The sequence below is a fragment of the Phycodurus eques genome, chromosome 13 (assembly GCF_024500275.1).
Source record: "Phycodurus eques isolate BA_2022a chromosome 13, UOR_Pequ_1.1, whole genome shotgun sequence".
Taxonomy (NCBI): Eukaryota; Metazoa; Chordata; class Actinopteri; order Syngnathiformes; family Syngnathidae; genus Phycodurus; species Phycodurus eques.
The window spans coordinates 15,285,692-15,304,667 of record NC_084537.1 but is presented as its reverse complement, the minus strand read 5'-3'; the positions used below and the strand labels follow the sequence as shown (position 1 = coordinate 15,304,667).

Here is an 18,976-nt window from a genome sequence, read left to right as displayed (position 1 = left end):
CAGAGACTTGGGAGACAGGATCTTCAAGACAATGTATATGAAAGATCAAAGGTAAACATTCTTCACTTTCACTTATGTAATTGTATGTGTGTTCATCATCACATCGCTCATGTTTCAATCTATTCATGTTAGTTACAGAGTGAAGAAACAAAGCTTAGCTCTTGAATATTAGATTAGCACCCTCTGCAAACACAAGGAGGTCATTTCTTTGGACTTACAAAAGAGAGCATTATATGCCTCACTATAATTTGTCTTGTTCTTGAAACTGATATTGTTTTCAACGACCAGACGCAGCAACTGATGATACCGATCTTCAAATAAAGTGAACCACCCATCTGGAAATGTCTCACCTGTCGACTGAGCTGAGGTACAACTACCGTATTTTCACGACCATAAGGTGCACCGTATAAAAACGCGCAGTCTCAGTTATGGGGTCGATTTCTGTATTCAACACATACACAAGGCGCACCGTATTATTGGGCGCAGGCATGGTAAAACATACGCTAGCTTAAAACATACGGTAGTATGCATGCATGCTAAAACAATGTCTTTAAAAAGGCAGCGGGAGCAAAACTGAGTTCGGTTGTACTTTATTGAACTATTTAACAATTTACTCACGTTATTGTTTGATCAATCCTCATCCACAAATCCATCAAAGTCCTCATCTTCTGTATCCGAAATGAACAGCTGGGCAAGTTCTCAATCAAACACGCCAGGTTCCCACTCGTACTCATCGGAGTCAGTCTCGTTGCCGTGCGGCTCCTCAGAAATGATGCCGGCTTTTACGAAAGCTCGAACAACAGTGCAAGCAGACCCGTTAGCCCAAGCATCCTCAATCCATTCACAAATTGTGGCGTAACTCACCCGGCGCTGCTTCCTAGTCTTAGTAAAGCTGTGTTCGCCTTCTGTCATCCATTGCTGCCACACCGCTCACAACTTCAATTTGAACGGCCCGTTTACACAGATGTCCAGCGGTTCGTCAAGCCTCCCGGAATGATGGCAAGCTCAGAGTTATTGCACTCAGTCGAATGGTGACTGTAGAGACGCTTCTCCCGGCTGTTCTTTACTCATTAATCCATTGCTCGAGTTGGTCTTCCAACTCAGGCCACCTCGCCTTGTTTCCGCGTTTTCTTTTTCTTTTTTCCCCCACGGAAACTCAGCTTCATCTTCTTGACTTGGCGAAGCTCGTTTTCCTGCTTCCTCCACTTGCGAACCATGGATTCGTTGATCTTGAATTCTCTCGCGGCTGCGGCTGCTCGAATCACATGTTCCTCCGCGTAACTAATAGCTTTCCGTTTAAACTGTGCTTTGTAAGCGTGTCTCTTCGTAGGTGCCATTTTCAGGGGTCCTTAGCCAAACGGATGCACATACCGGAACTATATATCTACTGGGGGTGTGTCTTTAGCCTCCTCTGTCACGCGCATCCTTCACGTCCGCATGCTGTCCTCAGTCACGTCCGCCTTCCTCTTTATAAGCGTGTCAGCAGGAAATGCTCCCTCCCAGTCAGTTAAGCGGAACGCTTATTAAAGTCACACAACAACATTTACAGATTTTGGAACTCGGTGCACACATAAGGCATTATAAGGCGCCCTGTCCATTTTGGAGAAAATTTAAGACTTTCAAGTCTGCCTTATGGTCGTGAAAATACAGTACATGAGGATATTCCTAAAAGATGAGGAAGGGCAAATACTTTTTCACGGCAATGTATGATAATGGGACCATACGTTTAATTCTGGAGTGAATAAAACATGACTCAAATGGAATAGAGAGAAAATGCAGTTCTCTAACGACATAAAATTGTGGAGCACCACATTTGTCTATGAAGTGGGGTACACATACTGAAAATTTATATATTATAAATTCCTCTCTAAGCATTTTATCCGAATTTGGTGACATGCCCATGCACCACACACACACACACACACACACACACACACACACACTGGAGAGTATGACTGCAGTCTCCACGGTTAAAAATGCTTCTATTGTCTTTATGGACACTAATTTTTTCCCCACATGGAAGCCACTTTATTAGCAAAGCTCAGGCTCCCCTGTCGTCATGGTAATGTAAATTGGGCTGGGTAGACATTCGCTTACTAGCAATAGACACGAAAAATGGGCTAATTTCACAAAGACAATAATTAGGGTTTTGGGAAGTTTTGAATTATGGAAAAATGTGTAATATTCCTCTTTCAAATTAATAACTAAGGGATTTTGGAGCACTGTTTTTCTTTGTTCAGGAAAAAAACACTCCCTGTTAAGCTACATTTAGCCCCCTTAGCAACTATAATCTGTTTAAGACATGTTGGGATAAAATACCATCTGAGGCTTGCAGTCAATTAGAACTACTTTTTTGTTTGATTTTTGTTTTGACCACAAATCTTTATCTTGCATATGCTTCAACACCCATAAGTATAATTTAAGAGTCAACTTCTTTTAAGAAAAAGATGTCCATTAGGAGGTGAAAGGAATCAACTCAGTTGGTCTCATTAGGAGAGAAATATGCCCTCTCCCACTGTTTTTGTGACAGTACATGGGCACTTGGCCTTTTCAAACAGGATACGCTTTCACAGCCACACTTTGCACCTTCATCCCACTCGTCTGCTCAAATCTCTCTACCCCCTAATTTGCTCCTAACTCGCACTCTAATAATGCTCCATTCTCCCTCTTAAACAGCCGAGGCAACACAATATCTCCGGCACAATAATTGGTGCATCAGCAAAGAAAGTGACTATCGAGAGATGAGGTGCCGGATGGAGGAGAGAAACGTACCCCCACACCCGTGCGGAAAAACAAAAGATGGAGGCAATTGAAAGGCGTCGCCATGGAGACGCAGGATGAAAAGATGTGCCATGACAACGGGTGTGCCGTTCTCTCCCCACTTCACCATGGCACCTTGGGTGGGGGTGAGAAAGACGAGGAGGAAAACAAACAAATCGGCATGATGCCATTTTCCTCTCAGGGTGACTCATATTTGAATATTTCATTCCAAACTAAAGCTAAATTTGGGATCTGTTAAGTGTTTGAATCTATTCTTGAGTTTAGTCAAAGGTCCTTGAAGTCCAAATATGAATCGGTAACAAATACAAAGCTAAAGACAGACAGGGACTTAGAAACAGCTTGGGGAGGTGGGGAACAAGGCAGTCGCTTTTGTCAAGGCATCTGTGGGGAATCTGAAATATTTCTAAAATTATGACTTCAACTACTTTTGTTTCAATCCATCCATCCATTTTCTACACTGCTCGTCCTGTTCAGGTAGAGCTAAAGCCTATTCTGGATGGGTGCCAGTCATTTCCAGGGCACATATAGAGACGGCCATTCAGACTCACATTGACAACACCACTGAGTGGGAACTCAATTCACACTGCCTGCACTGACTGAAATCAGGCGTGTCCAGCACTACACCATCAAACCCATTTTTTTGAGCGAGTGCTTCAAAATTTCCCTCTCATTCTTCAGAGGTGTGTGATTTTCATTCTTCCTCACAGCTGTCACATTTTGTTTTTTCGCCCAACCCCAGAAAGGATAGGTTTTGCCTTAGAAAAAGCCTTTGAAATAAATTTTCTGTGGGATGGTTTGTCTGAAATCCAGCAGTGGAATGTTATGGAGTACAAATAATTTGTGACTGTACTTAAGTAGTTCAGGTACAGTATATGCACTTATCTTGAGCATTTATTTTTCTGCTGACATTTTACTTGAACTCCCGACATTTGAAAACAGATATTTTCAGAGTCCGTACTTTTTTTGTACTTGTACTTAAGTAAAACGGTCGAATTGGTACTTAGAGTGTGAGTTCTATTGCTACCTATGCCTAAGTTTAATAATTCTCTGCAGTCATATTTTGTTTTCCGATCAACATGAACGAATGCTGCCAGTATTCCTGTTGACAAAATATTAATAATGTGCAGTATAATGGGACCCCGATTACACAAAGAAAGTGACATTTTTTAAGTATCTTTCGAAGCCGATGTGGAATGACAGCTCATTAGAAGCCCCTCAAAGGACTCCCAACCAGTTCCTCTCCAACCACCACGGCCCCGTAGGGATTTATATTTTCTTCATTACTAAACCATCAATGAGAACAGTCTTGTCCTTTGCGGGGGACTGGCATAACACTACATACATCCACATTACAGAAGAGAAAGATGCCACATTATGCAAATGCACTCCTCTTCTATCCATTTATTTTCAATACCGCTTCTCCTTATTAGGGTCACAAGTGAGCTGGAGCCTATCCGAGCTGACGTCCCGGGGTACACCCAGGACTGGTCGTCAACCGATCGCAGGGCACAGTCTACCCGGTGAGAACATAACCACTAACATTTATAATTGGACCACAGCAGCGAGCAAGGCAAAGCACAATATGGTTGGTACAATTCAGCAGTGATTCCCAACTGGTTGGTCGGGACCCAGAAGTGGGTCGCGGACAGGTAGTAAAACATTTATAGCATAATAAGACTGTTAAAACTGTCACAGTTGCTTTGGTCTGCAAGCTTCATTTTCTAAAAATAAGAAACTATTGATGTTGCACTTTACTAAAAAGAAGAGATCAGTGCCAAAATATACATTTTTTTACATGCAGTTATGTTAAAGGCACTTTAAACATAAGCATGAGTAGTTATGTTTAAAAATATATGTTTTCAAAGTCTTTTTTTGAACAATACATGTTTTTTATTGTTTCTAACTTCTGTAAAAGTGGGTCGCAACTTAGCAACAATAGAAAAATACATGTCCTAGGGTGACAACTGCTGACAGCCAATGCAGTTAAGTATTCTCCAGTGAGTAGTGATAATGAATGGGGGCTTTAATATTGCCAATAGGTTTCTGCAATACATCCAATACCTACAATTATTGTGGGTGACCGTCGCACAACATCGCCATCAATCACTCCCTGGGCATTTTGTGACCACTTTCTTATATTTTTGCACGCCTGTGTATGCATAATTTAGCAATTGTTAATGGCCACGCAAGAGCACCCATGCAGAGAATGATTTGCTTGCGTCCTCGTCTGCGGATTGAGCGACGTAATGCCATGGCTGTAGTAATGTTGTGGGAATGGAAAGCACTTTTCTTTTTACAAACGCATACACACGAATACACCCACTATCTGTCCTGTTATTACTGATTCACATCTGCGCCTCTTCAGAGAGAGCAAGAGGCTGACAAGTAAGAAGCGATATTTTTTCGATGACATGATGAAAGGAGAAGATCAAATGAGGGCTCATGGACGTGACTGAGATGCAAATGGAAAGTAATATCAGCTATGTTGTACTAAAGGACACAAGATAGAAGAAGATATCTTAGGATAGAGCCATCCATCCATTTTGTATAGTGCTTCATTCAGATTGCTAGTGAGCTGGAGCCTATCCCAGCTGTGTACGAGGTGGGATATACCATGCACTAGTCAGTCACCAGCTAGTTGAAGAGGACATTTACAGTCACATTCACACCTATGGATAATTTAGACTCTTCAATTAACCTGACTAATTGGCCCCAATTTAGATACTTTTGTTGCCAACAGTTTAGACATTATTGGGTGTGTGTGGAGTGATTTTGAGGGGACAGTAAATTTACTGTTATATAAGCTCTACACTGACTACACTGTAGCAAAGTGACATTTCTTCAGTGTTGTCCCATGCAAAGGTTTAAGAAAATACACTATATTGTCAAAAGTATTCGCTCCCGTATGAATTTAAGTGACATCCCATTCCTAATCAATCGGGTTCAATATGACGTTGGTCCACCCTTTGCAGCTAGAACAGCTTCAACTCTTCTGTGAAGGCTGTCCACGAGGTTTAGGAGTGTGTTTATGGGAATGTTTGACCATTCTTCCAGAAGCGCATTTGTGAGGTCACACACTGATGTTGGACGAGAAGGGCTGGCTCTCAGTCTCCACTCTAATTCATCCAAAGGTGGTCTGTTGGGTGGAGGTCACGACTCTGTGCAGGCCAGTCAAGTTCATCCACACCAGACTCTGTCAACCATGTTTTTATGGACCTTGACTTGTGCACTGGTGCACAGCCATGTTGGAAGAGGAAGGGGTCAGCTCCAAACTTTTCCCACAAAGCTGGGAGCATGAAATTGTCCAAAATCGCTTGGTATACTGAAGCAGTCACTCCTGAAAAACAACCCCACACCATGATCCCCTCCTCCACCAAACTTCACACTTGGCACAAAGCAGTCAGAAAACGTACTGTTCTCCAGAAGTGGGATTAAGTTACATATGTGCAAGTCACAAGCAAGTCTCAAGCCGTAACCTTCAAGTCTCAAGTCATTTGGGGGGGGGGTGGGGGGGGGGGGTGGGGGGGGGGGGGGGGGTCAAGCAAGTTACGTCGCCACAAAATTTCAAGCCAGTCGAGTCAAGTCATTACTTGGTTTAAGTCAATTCATACAATCTTGCTCCAGTCACAATATATATTGGAGTGATAAACAAATTCACAACTTTGCCCCCTATAAATCATAACACTAAAAAAAGTATTCACACCTTATAAAACTTAAATAAACAACAACTGAGATTATGATTGACTGAATTTATTGCACTGAATTGTTTTAAAGTAGTATTTCAAACTCAATATAAATGTAATTTATTTCTCAACAAACTTTGCTGTGTACTTTGTGATGAAAGCCTTTTAACTCCTATAGTTCTTAAGAGAACACAATTGAGCAAAAGCCAAGATTGTTTTCTGTTGGTCAAATATAATTAGATGCGTACCTAATGGGGTAAAGGAGAATGAAGGAAATTCATAATTCAGGGAATAATACATGACATAAAAATGTTGCCATCCTTAAAAAAAAATTATGTGAACAAAATCTGATTTCCTCCTCTGTCCTCCACTTTAATTAAATCACTCAGTTGGGTTTGTTAATTTATTTAGAAGCACTTACTCTGGACAATTGTCATTAGATTAAAGGTTATGTTTCATATGCTGTGGTCTCAATTTTAAAAACATAGCGCACGGAGCCAACACAACAGATGACGTGTGACACTTCAATAAACTATTTTAGTAGTTTGAAAATTATATTCACACGTAGCTACTCAAAATTTGTACGGTACTTAGTAACAGTGGAACGCACTTTTGTCAACATGCAATGCAAAGTGATCCCATACAGCAGACCTATAACGCACCTGGCTGGCATCTTCTAGCTCTTTCGTCTCCGCGCTTCTTCTTCTTTTTTTTTAACTCCTTTATCCACACAACACTAGCAACTTCACTTCACTTCTGCATTCAGCGGTTGGCATTACATTTTAGGGGCTACTTTCTGCTCTCGAGTCTATGAGAAAGAGAGAAAAAAAGAGAGACTTTGGCGTGCCTATGACCCGAAACGAAAGGTTCGGACAAATATAAACCGTCCCACCCTTAGTTACGTTACTTAGCTGTACTAAAACGTTCACAATCACCACACTTTTATTTTTAATCGTCCCAAACCAGTCAATAAAACTTAATGTTTGACCAGCTAGCTAAACTTAAATTAGCTTACCTGTCTGTGAGTTTTGTAGTGACGGATGAAATTCGACATCGTTGTTGTTGTTTGTGTCCTTAATGCGCGAGTTGCCAGCCATGCAGGTTGCCGTCTTCTTTTTCTTTTTCTTTTTTTTTGCCCTTTATCGACAACATAATCCTTGAATCCACATTGTATTATCTTTGGAGCTCCTTCTGCCGTTGTTCATGCAGGTGCTACGTCACACTGGCAAGTGGCCAATCATCCAGACTGGGTTGCCGGGTTGGCGCGAATTACCACACAAACGTTTGTTTTTGTTTGTTTGTTTTAAAAAAAAAAAAAGGCAAACTGTCTTGATTAAAATGCAGATTTCCAACTCTAAACGAGATGATTTGTCAAGTCATGTAATTCAAGTGAAAGTCAAGTCTCTTGGCTACCAAGTCAAACGTGAAGTCTTTCTGAAGTATTTGGCAAGCAAGTCACAAGTCATAAAACTTGCAACTCGAGTCAAATCATTTCCCAGTCCCCCCCATCTCTGCCGTTCTCCTGGCAACCGCCAAACCCAGACTCGTCCATCAGATTGCCAGCTGGAAGAACCGTCATTGGTCACTCCAGAGAATGCATCTCCACTGCTCTAGAGTCCAGTGGCGGCGTGCTTTACACCACTGCATCCGACGCTTTGCATTGCACTTGGTGATGTATGGCTTGGATGCAGCTGCTCGGCCGCGGAAACCCATTCCATGAAGCTCTCTGTGCACTGTTCTTGTGCTAATTTGAAGGCTACATGAAGTTTGGAGGTCTGTGGCAATTTACTCGGCAGAAAGTTGGCGACCTCTTCCCACTATACTCTTCCGTGTCCGCTCACCCTGCTGCGTTTACGTGGCCTACCGCTTCGTGGCTGAGTTGCTGCTGTTCCCAAACGCTTCCGTTCTTATACTACAACTGACAGTGGACTGTGGAATACTTATGAGCGATGAAATTTCAAGACTGGTCTTGTTGCACAGGTGGCATCCTATCACAATTCTACACTGGAATACACTGAACTCCTGAGAGCGACCCATTCTTTCATAAATGTTTGTAAAAAGTCTTTATGCCAAGGTGCTTAATTTTATCCACCTCTGATCATGGAAGTGATTGGAACACCTGATTCTGATTATTTGGATGGGTGAGCGAATACATTTGGCAATATAGTGTCGTTACAAAACTATGAGGTGTACTCACTTTTGTGACATCTTCAATGAACCTAACACCTTGTTTTTGGAATGTGGGAGGAAGCCGGAATACCTGGAAAACATGCTATCTCCACACAGGAGGGCCTCAACTGAGATTTGTACCCACAATCTCTCAATTGTGAGGCGGATGTGCTAACCACAAGGGCACTGGGTTACCCGCCTAGAAAAGATGAGTGGTTTATTTAAGTGTAAGTCACCGTCATGTTGAATGCCAGATGGACACATCTTAATCATTTAATTACCCATCGTGCATGACTAGTTCCTTCTGCACTGAAGCATGACAGATATGTATTTTTAACCAAAAAAGGTTTACCCAAGTTTATCTAACCTAACCATTTCCACTTGTTATTGTCTAAAAAAAACATGCAGACTTTCAATCTTGAGGTGACATAATGTCACATGGCTCCTGCAGAGTGAGTTCATAGGTTCAAGAAAGTTAATGTTCTCAAGCTATTTTCACCACTTTCAATGTATTATCAGAATCAGAATCATCTTTATTTGCCAAGTATATAAAAAAAACACAAGGAATTTGTCTCCGCTAATTGGAGCCGCTCTAGTTCGACAATAGTCAGTCAACTGACACAGAATACTTTTGAGACATAAAGACATAAACAACACAGTCACTGAGCAATACAAAGTTACCAGTAATGTGGTAATGCCGGTTCAAATTATTATTAATAGTTTTTTTAAATGAAAATTGTGCAAAAAGATGCAGAGTCCTCTAGCAATTAGAGCAGTTTGAAATGACTAATAGTACAATAGTCCGGTGCAATGACCATTGTGCAAAGGGCGCAGAGACTTCAACAAATTGATGCAGATTTAAGTGACTAGTAGGGCGATAATCTGAGACAATGTCAATTGTGCAGATGGTGCAGATGGTACTCAAGCACATGAGTGGCCAGTATTGGTCAACAACAGATTATGCAAATAGTGCAGAGTGGCGAGACGACTACAGTGAGTGTAATCTATAATTTGCCCGACAGAGATGCGAGAACAATCGCAAGACAAAATTGGCAGCATGTTGCAACGGAATTGTAAATTAACTGTTTGAAGAAGTTAATGGCAAGAAGGAACAAGCTGTTGGAATGTCTGCTTGTTTTAGTTTGCATTGTTCGATAAAAGATATGGAAGAGCTGGTGACCAGGATGTGGAGGGTCCAAGAGGATTTTGCATCCTCTTAGTTCTGGCAGCGTGCATGTCCTCAAGGTTGGTACCGGCAATCTTTTCAGCAGTTTTGATTGTCCATTGCAGTCGGAGTTTGTCCTTTTTTGTACCAGCACCAAACAAAAAATAACAGAGCGTGTGAGGAGAGACCAATGGTATCGATTTGTAAAAGAATATGAGCTTGACCATACTTGTACAGGGGTGCCGCCAGACAGCGACAATATGCTATTGAATTCTTGCCTATGCACTTTGATGTAGTCTCCATTTTATTTCTTTGTGCTTGTGACATGCAATAACAACAACAGCTGAGTTGAATCTGATCTAATTTAAACACCTGGGATGAATCTAGAACATTTGAGAGCCCCAAGCTCCTTTACTCTATTATATACTGTGCATATTTACGTTCATTCAAATGTGTGAAATATATTTTGTTTCTGCGTAGGACACCTGTGTTTAAGTGTTTCTGAAGTTAGGGGGTTCCAGTCTCTAGCCCTTCCGTGTGGAGCTCGCTTCCCAGAATTATGCAATGTTTGCTTCATTGAAAAATTGTCAATAGGAGTGGATGTGATGCTGATGGGTTTGTCTATATGTGCCCGGCTTTTGGCTGGTGGCCTGTCCCGATCTGTACCCTGCGCCTCTGGGATCGGTTCCAGCTCACCTGCAACCCTAATGAGGACAAGCTCGATAGAAAACGGATGGATGGATGTTTCTGCATGGGTACCGGGATACGTTTGATTGCCATACCATCGCATGTAGGAAAACAAGTGCTCTTTAGGAACCTGTTGGATCTCAGCATAAATCTTGTCACTCACACACATGCGTGGCCCCTCATCTGGCAGGCGGCACGCTGTGTCGCCTTCATCTTGTCACCGGTGGGAGTGGCGCAGTTTTGTACCCCGGTCAACCTGAGGCTGTTTATCACAGTCTGGTTGGCTGATCTCAAGAAAGAGGATGATGAAGAAGAAGGAGAAGAAGCAGGAGGAGGGGCTGCTGAACTGCGACAGCGCCTGTGAGTCATTGTTGGAGGGTTTAACTCATCATCTGCCATACATCTTTACATAAAGAGGATGAACATTTTAACGAAAATGAAGGAGTTCGGGTGAAGAACTAAATTGTGTAGTTGGAAAAGGGAACAAACAGTTGCATTTGGTTCCAGTCATTATTCCTATGGGGTAGATCCGTAGACATAATGCTTGTTTTCATTTCTGGTGATATGTAATCACGTTACTTTATCTTATCAAAAGACATAAACATAAGTTTTCGTTAGCATGTTTCAGTCTTTATTCCTAATGTGTGCTGCTTTTCTCCTATACTGCTGCTTGAATTTCCCCATCTGCGGATCAATAAAGGATTGTTCTGTTATATATTAATGTGGAGTGTACCCTGCTCCCCTTTTTCTGCAATTCCATGTAAGTAAATTATGTTTGAATACAAAAGGAAAATATGGATAATTCTACGTTGTTTGCACACAGTACCCATATGCATCCAAGCGTTTTAGCTCCAATACGTGCATCCAGTGTCCGTATATGCGATCAATAGCTCTCACCGTGCAACAGACAGCGTCGAGGGCTATTTTTAATGCGGCCAGGTTCTTTGTATGCCATTCCATAAAAACGTGAATCATTTATAACGGCTCTTTTTTAGGGGGGGGGGGGGTCTCTTGCGTGCGTGCGTTGCGAAATGACGCGGTGGTCAGGTGGCTGCTCTTATATGCGGCGGAGCTGTCCGACTGCTGCACACACACGACAACACGAACACAAAGCTACAAGATCGAGGACATGCCCAACACCTCCACTCTTGTCTGAGCGTTTATTCCAAAGGTAAGAAGCGCATTTTCGCAAAGGTAAGAAGCGCATTTCACCGACTATTTCCACTACAAAACACGTTGCATTGAATTAATCAGATTTAAAACGCATTTTTATATGGATTATCACAATGAAAAGATCGCAGAGCGTGGATGGTATTACGATTTGTTGTTTTTTTTGTTTTTTTGTATTTTGCTTCGTTGCCGACGGTCGTTCAATGAGATCTCGACGTTGGCCCTCACAACACGAGGAATGAGTCATACAGATTAGATCGATGGGTGGATAGAAACAAACACTTCCTGCGCATGCCAAATGCATGAACATACACAGATAAATGGTCAGCAGATATAGAAACAATTGTGTAAATTTACCCATTGTGGGATGAGATAATCACATTTTAACGCGTGTACAACTAAAAAGAAAACAACTGGAGAATAGATAGAGAGAAAAAGAGAAGACTATATTAAGAGGTGTTTTTCTAATACTTTGGTCACGTAATTTAGGTACACGTGTGAGGCAAATTATGAGAACCACCTATCGGTATGGTAAAGTGAGAATTGAATGAAAAAAATTCATAGCATTACAACCATTGCGAAAAAAAATCTCAGGGAATTTTTTTTATTCAGCTACAGTATTGGACCTCATTAGATGTAAAACCAAAACAAGGCTAATTTAGTAGGATTTTGAGAAAAAAAAAAAAATCACAAGTAGAAAAGTGACATTCTTGTAAAACAAGAAAAAAAAAAAAAAGCTAAAGGTGCACACCAACAAAAGCAAAACATTAATTTTACTGTGTTGGATGGGTGATGGATGGAGGATTTTGCACACAAAAGATTCAGAAGTGCATGTGGAATTTTTCTGTAAAACAAGAACAAAAGCTATGTGTACACCAATGAAAGCAAACCCACAAGAAAATGTATTTCTTTTATATTATACAGTATAACATAATTGGTGGATGGACCAATAATCATCTACATTGTTTTTTTTTTTTCCATTTACAGGTAATCAATTTGCCTACAATATGCTGCATTTCCGCCACAAGTTGCCCACGGGGGCAGCCATGATCCTACTAGCTGTCCTCCTCCACCGATGCGTCATGCAGGCTGCGTCTCTGCCCCGCCACTACAGTCTCCGAGGCGGCGGCGATGGTGGCGAAGGGCAAACGGCCGGCTCCGATCTGCTCAAAGCTCTGGAGTACATCGAGAACCTGAAGCAGCGTAACGGGGCTCGCCCGGGACCCGAGCCCTCCGACTACGACGAAGTGGAAAAGTTCCGAGTGTTGCTTCAGCTCGCCTCCCAGCAACAACAGCAGCAGGAAGACGAGGCTCCGGCGGAACGCCAGGACGTCACTGCAGAACAGCTGATGAGATCTCTGCTCAAGTCCCTCCAGGATCAGGCCAAGCTCAGCCCCGTGTCCGCACCCCGGAACGACCGCCGTCTCCACAGACACCGCACCAAAGATACCGAAACCGTAAAGAGCCCACCAACAGATTATGCCAACTACCCCAGACCCCACAAGAAGTACCCGTTGATGTTCGAGGATGAGGAGAACACGGATGCCTCCAAGCGGGCTACGGAGGATCTGGACCAGAAGTATACCCCCCAGAGTCTCGCCAACCTTCGCTCCATCTTCGAGGAGCTGGAGAGGATGCCAATGTCTGTAGGACAGAAGAGAGACATTTTTGGGGAAGAGGAGGAGGCGGCAGATGAGGATGCAGGCCCCGGAGAGGAATGGGTCCCCATGGAGGAACGAGAGGAGACCGAGGAGATGGTGAACGGGAGCCATGAGGAAGGAGACAGGGCCCTCGGGGATCAGGAGGAGGAAGACGGGGAGGAAGTGCAGCGTCGTTCGGGTCAGGACCAGGAAGACGCCGACGATGACACCAAACTGGTCGATTACTACTTACTTAAGGTTCTGGAGATGACCGATCAGACACAGAAGAGGGACCAGACCGGGGAACAACGAAAGAGACTCATCCGCCCATCCATCATAGATCCTCGTAAGCTGAAGGAGCTTCTGGAGCTCTCGTTGAAGCTCCACGTCCCCCCGCAGGACCTCATCGACATGCTGCTAACGGAAGAGCTCCGTAAGCTCCACCGTAACCCGCCACCGGCCTCGACTCGCTACACGACAGGACAAACCCCCAAGGTCCGCTACTTCAGTCACAGACTGCCCCTGAAGAGCAAGGCCCCCACCCCTGAGGACATGGACCGAGAGGACTTTTTGGACATCATCGGCGTGGAGACCATCAGTAACGAATATCCGGTGATGCCCAGACCCGCCAAGACGTCCCCGGACAGAATCCCAGCGGGGTCCAACCCTGGGCCAAATGTAGGATCGGTGAAAATTCCGCCTCCAGCCGGACGCAGGGAGAATCTGTTCTTGTCCGAGCTCAACAAGATGCCCCTTCGGCGTCAGGCGGCCGACGACGACACCAATGACGGCGACGTGGAGGACGAGGTGACCACTTATCTGGCAGCCAAAATCCTCACCGAGTACCCGCCCAACAGCATCACCAAGCGAGACACCCAGGCGCAGACCAAGGGCCACTTCCCCTACGAGCTGTACGAGAGGGCCGTGAAGGACTACTTGAGCCAGGCAGACTCTAGGAGCAGACCGGTGGCCAAGAGGGAGGCTGAGGAGGAGAAACCCACAGAGGTGCTTAGCGAGGAGGAGGTGGGGATGACAGCCAAGACCTCTGCCCCGGGCCCAGGCGCAGCGTCGGGGGGAGAAGGAGGAGAGGAGCACCGTGAAAAAGCTGTGGCTGGAATGTAAACGCTATGATTATAGTATTTCAACTTTCTCTGTATGGTGGATGTGATCTAGTTTACAAATTTTATTGTATAAATCATAGCTGATATCACCCTAATTAATATATATGAGTCCCTATTTGCTGCAAGGTCATTATAGAAATATAGTGACGTGATAGATGAGACCAACATACTATTCAAAACACAGGGTTTGCACCTTCCATTACTCTAAATTCTCAGAATATAAATATCAGTTAAGAGTTTATAATTAAGTTTTGTGACACTGCTAGTTTTACATTGTGTTTGTAGAAACAGATATTTACAAGGAATTGACATCTGTCAAACTTAACTATGTGTGAATATAGCTGTAAATGACAGCCTTAAAAGATACCAGTGCTTTCCTAACATCATTTGAGACTATAATAATATAACAATTAGAGATGAATGAGTGCTGCCGTGGCTCCGTGTATATTCAGGGTTTGTGAATTTATGTAATATGATTATGGGTAATTATTTACGAGTCTAAATACTGTATCAGCCTGCCTTCCAATCGCTTTCATACTGCAAAGCTCTGCGTTTTCAGCCTACCAATGGTTGTGCTATGTATGCTCATTTTTAAACCATTTTGTACATGCTTAAGAATGTGTGATGAAGCACAGATGAATAAAGCATCAGCTGTATTATTTTTCTTCTTGCTGAGTGGTGTTGCTTACTAAAAAAACACTCAGAGGAAATCATCATGAATTATCAAAATACACATTTAATTAGAAACTTCAAACTGCTTGTTATAAAAAACATGTAATTTTCACACCCACACCAGCTCTCAGAATAAAGGTGGCACAATCATTCTGATAATAGACAGATTAAAAAGTGAATAAACATTTCATTCAGGAATGTTTTTTTTGCTCTTTGCCATTATTTGTTTAAATAGACAAATCATAAATTATAACAAGGTTAAATTCCTATATATTAACATTGAGCAAACCAGTTAAATATTTTTACTCCTTTCACTTTCAAACAAGTGCAAAACCAAGATATGTTATATTTACTTGTAAATGAAGCCTTCTCTCTTCTTTTGAGAATGTTTGGCAGAATCAAAATGAATCCTGTTTCCGTGTAGTCATCATCTTTGTAATTTTAGGCCTTGAGCTTACTTTGTCCCTTTTCCTGTGTCAAAATGCTGGTTTGCTCATATATTCCTCCATTGTCTAGAAAAGAAGAAAGTAAAAAAGCACACAGAGAATAAATCAGCTTCTTAGGGTCTTAACATTCAATTGTGTGATAGGATGAATATTCAGAGGCACACGTTTACACATCACCTGGAATTAAGGTGCTGAGAACACCGACACACAGTCACTAACACAAGCAGAACGTCTAACCTGTCTGTCCATATTCAAGGTCCAAACAGCTCCACCTCATACCAATCATTGCTGCCATCCTGAAGCGATAATGATCACAATCAATGGGAGGCTACCACTACGGCATCAATTCCAAATTCAGGTGGTTAGTCAAGCCTTACTGAGACGCACGGAAGAACACACCCAAGGAAACGACTTGACCACACAGAGCCGCAGGCCTAGGGAGAGTGGGAAGTGTCGCTAAACTTACGCCACCCTGCCCCCTCCCACGCTAAATCTGTCTCTCGCTCACGACTAACACTGGCAGGGAGAGACAGAGAAAGCCATACACACTCTCTCTCACACACACACACACACACACAAACACGCACACACACAAGGGTGGGAAAAAAAGGCAGCACAAACGTACATCTACACACAACAGCAAACATCCAGAAGGCTGTTAGCAATGGGGCACACCGGAGGCCTGAGCAGCACCACTGTTAATCAAACTGGACCATCGCACTGACTACTGGAAACGCTTGCATTCACACAGCTACACTGAAACAACATATTCCCATGCTGGAGCTTAATGCACAACTCAGTAGGAAAGTTACTGCTCAGGAAAATAAACATAAAACGGGGCATTTGTGTTTGGTTGATTCGTTCTCTGCTGTAACAATGCTTGGATTTTATTAGACCACCTGTCGAGAATGGGCATGAGCAACATATGTGTATGCAAAATCATCTCTGCCTGTGCCAAACATCTTATTCTGCTCTTGGCATGGGCAATTATGGACTATTGTGTTTTTGGGTGGAATATAGCACTCTCTAATATTCTACTTTATTAAAAAAAAATACAGTAATGGCATCATTAAATAGAATGTAAAGAATGGAAGTTTTTGCCACATTCTTTGCTTCAAATCAATGGACGTGCCGCTCCTTCTGGTGTGTGCACCTTGGGGTAGTATAATAAAGACATATGGATATACATGAAGGAGCCGGTCACAATTGCTCAATAAGTCACTGTAATATCAGTCCTTCGCAGAGAATAAAGAATGTATGCCTCTGGGTATTGTTTTGTTGTCTGTTTACATTTGTTGCTCCACCATTTGTTTTCAAAATCACATTGAAGGATTAGAACAGTATGACATGGGTGCTATTTGTTAGCCAATCTACGGCTTTTCATATTGTTTGTTAGCATTAAGCAAAGTGGAGTTAAGGCCAAGCTATGTGGTTGTGTTAAATACACAAAATGTAACTCTTTGTTTTAGGTTTAGCTTGACAGGAAACCTTAACTGGGTGGGGCAAAAAACGGCTTGAGACCTAGTTTTGAAGAATTTTCCACTATCTGCTAAACTGCTGCTTGATGAGTGAGTTGAGTTCCCTGCCACCATCTATCGCTTGTATCTCAAATTTTTGCACGCAAGTCAAAGCAAAAAATTGTCTGAACGACTGCTTTTATCTACAACCTGGATTAGATTTACCATCCATCCATCCATCCATTTTCTGTACCGCTTATCCTCACTAGGGTCACGGGCGTGCTGGAGCCTATCCCAGCTATCTTCGGGCGAGATGCGGAGTACACCCTGAACTGATCGCCAACCAATCGCAGGTCACATATAAACAAACAAACATTCACACTCACATTCATGCCTACGGGCAATTTAGAGTCATCAATCAATCTACCACGCATTTTTTTGGGATGTGGGAGGAAACTGGAGTACACAGAGAAAACTCACGCAGGCACGTGGAGAACATGCAAACTCCACACAGACGGGGCCGGGTATTAAACCCCGGTCCTCAGAACTGTGAGGCAGATGTGCTAACGAGTCATCCACCTTTCCGCCCTGGATTAGATCATTTAACTCTTATTAGTAACCAGGAAGAAACAAGATAATTTGTTATATAAATAAACATAGGAGAGCACCTGTTAGGCACACACTTAAGTGGGATGGCATTGCACTGTTCAACCAAGAGTTATTGGAAGTCAGCCAATGTGGTTGTATTGGTCACTCAAGCATGAACAGCAGACCGAAGATGATCCCACAAGTGTTAAACTGGATTGAGGTCAGGACTGTTCATTCTATTCTTTCTACTTGCAAATTCTGGAGGTAGTCTGTGAAAAACAACACTCTGTGCGGGACAAGCGTTGTCATCTTCAGTCCCAACCCTTACCTATATGGGACTGCCACTGGTTGCAGAGTGTCAACTCTCTGCATTGAAATTGCCTTAGATGACAAGCCTCATTTTTCCAGTGATGGAGATGCTGCCCCACAATATAACAGTGCCTCAACAAATGCTGTTACACTGTCTGTGCGGGAATGAATAAGCATAACTTTTGCTCCATTTTCCTCACACTCAGACAGTATGATCCAACTTATGTCGGTCGAATCCGGACGCATCATTGAACTGAGCATTCCCCTGCATGTTTAGGTTCCAGTGCAGGTGTTTCACACAGTGGAAGTTCAAATAGCAACAGCAGAATAAGCAGTTTGGCATAGGCAGTAAAGATCTGGCACATTTTACACAGGCGAAAAACACATACTAACATACACACATACTGTTCCTTACAAACGGGGAATAATTAAAAAGGGAATTTAATTGCTTTATATTAAAGAATTAATCTACCAAACACAAATACCCAAACATTTTATTTTATATTTATAAACAGTCAAAGTGAGGCCACCTGGACATACATGGAGACAGGCCGACAGACAAAAGCTGGGCATACACTGTGCAACTAGTTTGTTGGTATATGAGTGCATGCCTAGCTTTTTTAAGATAGTCCGCACCAGATTCAAACATGTTATTCTTACAAGCCGCAACTGCGTGTGCCTGGTGTTGCCTTTACCTTTGTATGTGTCTGTGGCAAGGTTTACATGGACAGCAATATTGCATTTGTGAGCACTTTTAGGAAATGCTCTTAATACGCTGCCATGTAAAATTCAGGTCTACATCCGATTAAGCAGCTATTGAAGCTAAGGACATCAGGTGTTAGCGATCAGCTTACTGCTGTACATGTAAATGCCTCATATATGTGCATTTTAGGAGTGGGACTAAATACATATGTACACTAATATACTGCAATACTTGTAAAGTGGTCCAAAACAGTGTTAAAGTTATTTTTTTTTTGTAATAGCTCCCTCTTGCTACTTTGGTTTAAAAAATAGACAGAGGGACTTCTAGCAGCTCATACATGTGTGATGAGTGAAATTAAACAAGGTGAATTAAAGATCCTGCTGTT

General features: G+C 42.7%; 2 protein-coding genes across 8 annotated transcripts in view; one reads left to right on the top strand and one right to left on the bottom strand.

Annotated features, from left to right (window-relative positions):
* Positions 1-15,083, top strand: scg2b (secretogranin II b). Of its 4 annotated transcripts, XM_061694516.1 has the most exons (4): positions 1-51; positions 289-367; positions 4,212-4,301; positions 12,643-15,083. In XM_061694516.1, exon 4 carries the CDS (start codon positions 12,663-12,665, stop codon positions 14,415-14,417), a length of 1,755 nt encoding a protein of 584 aa, XP_061550500.1. In that variant the 5' UTR covers positions 1-51; positions 289-367; positions 4,212-4,301; positions 12,643-12,662; the 3' UTR covers positions 14,418-15,083. The 4 variants fall into 4 exon arrangements, with proteins under 4 accessions (XP_061550500.1, XP_061550502.1, XP_061550499.1 ...); XM_061694518.1 differs by lacking the exon at positions 1-51 and having other exon boundaries at positions 154-367; XM_061694515.1 differs by lacking the exons at positions 1-51; positions 289-367; positions 4,212-4,301 and adding an exon at positions 11,555-11,656.
* A 48-nt stretch (positions 15,084-15,131) lies between these two features.
* The window catches only part of ap1s3b (adaptor related protein complex 1 subunit sigma 3b), an 8,616-nt gene continuing 4,771 nt past the window's right edge, over positions 15,132-18,976 (bottom strand). For 2 of the 4 annotated variants that reach the window (XM_061694520.1, XM_061694522.1), the window contains exons 5-6: positions 15,772-15,830; positions 15,132-15,600 (exon numbers count right to left, since the gene is read on the bottom strand). In XM_061694520.1, the coding sequence (XP_061550504.1) occupies positions 15,786-15,830 (45 nt within the window). In that variant the 3' untranslated portion in view covers positions 15,132-15,600; positions 15,772-15,785. Of the gene's footprint in view, positions 15,601-15,711; positions 15,831-18,976 lie in introns of all 4 variants that reach the window. The other 2 variants (XR_009769698.1, XM_061694521.1) reach the window with 2 other exon arrangements.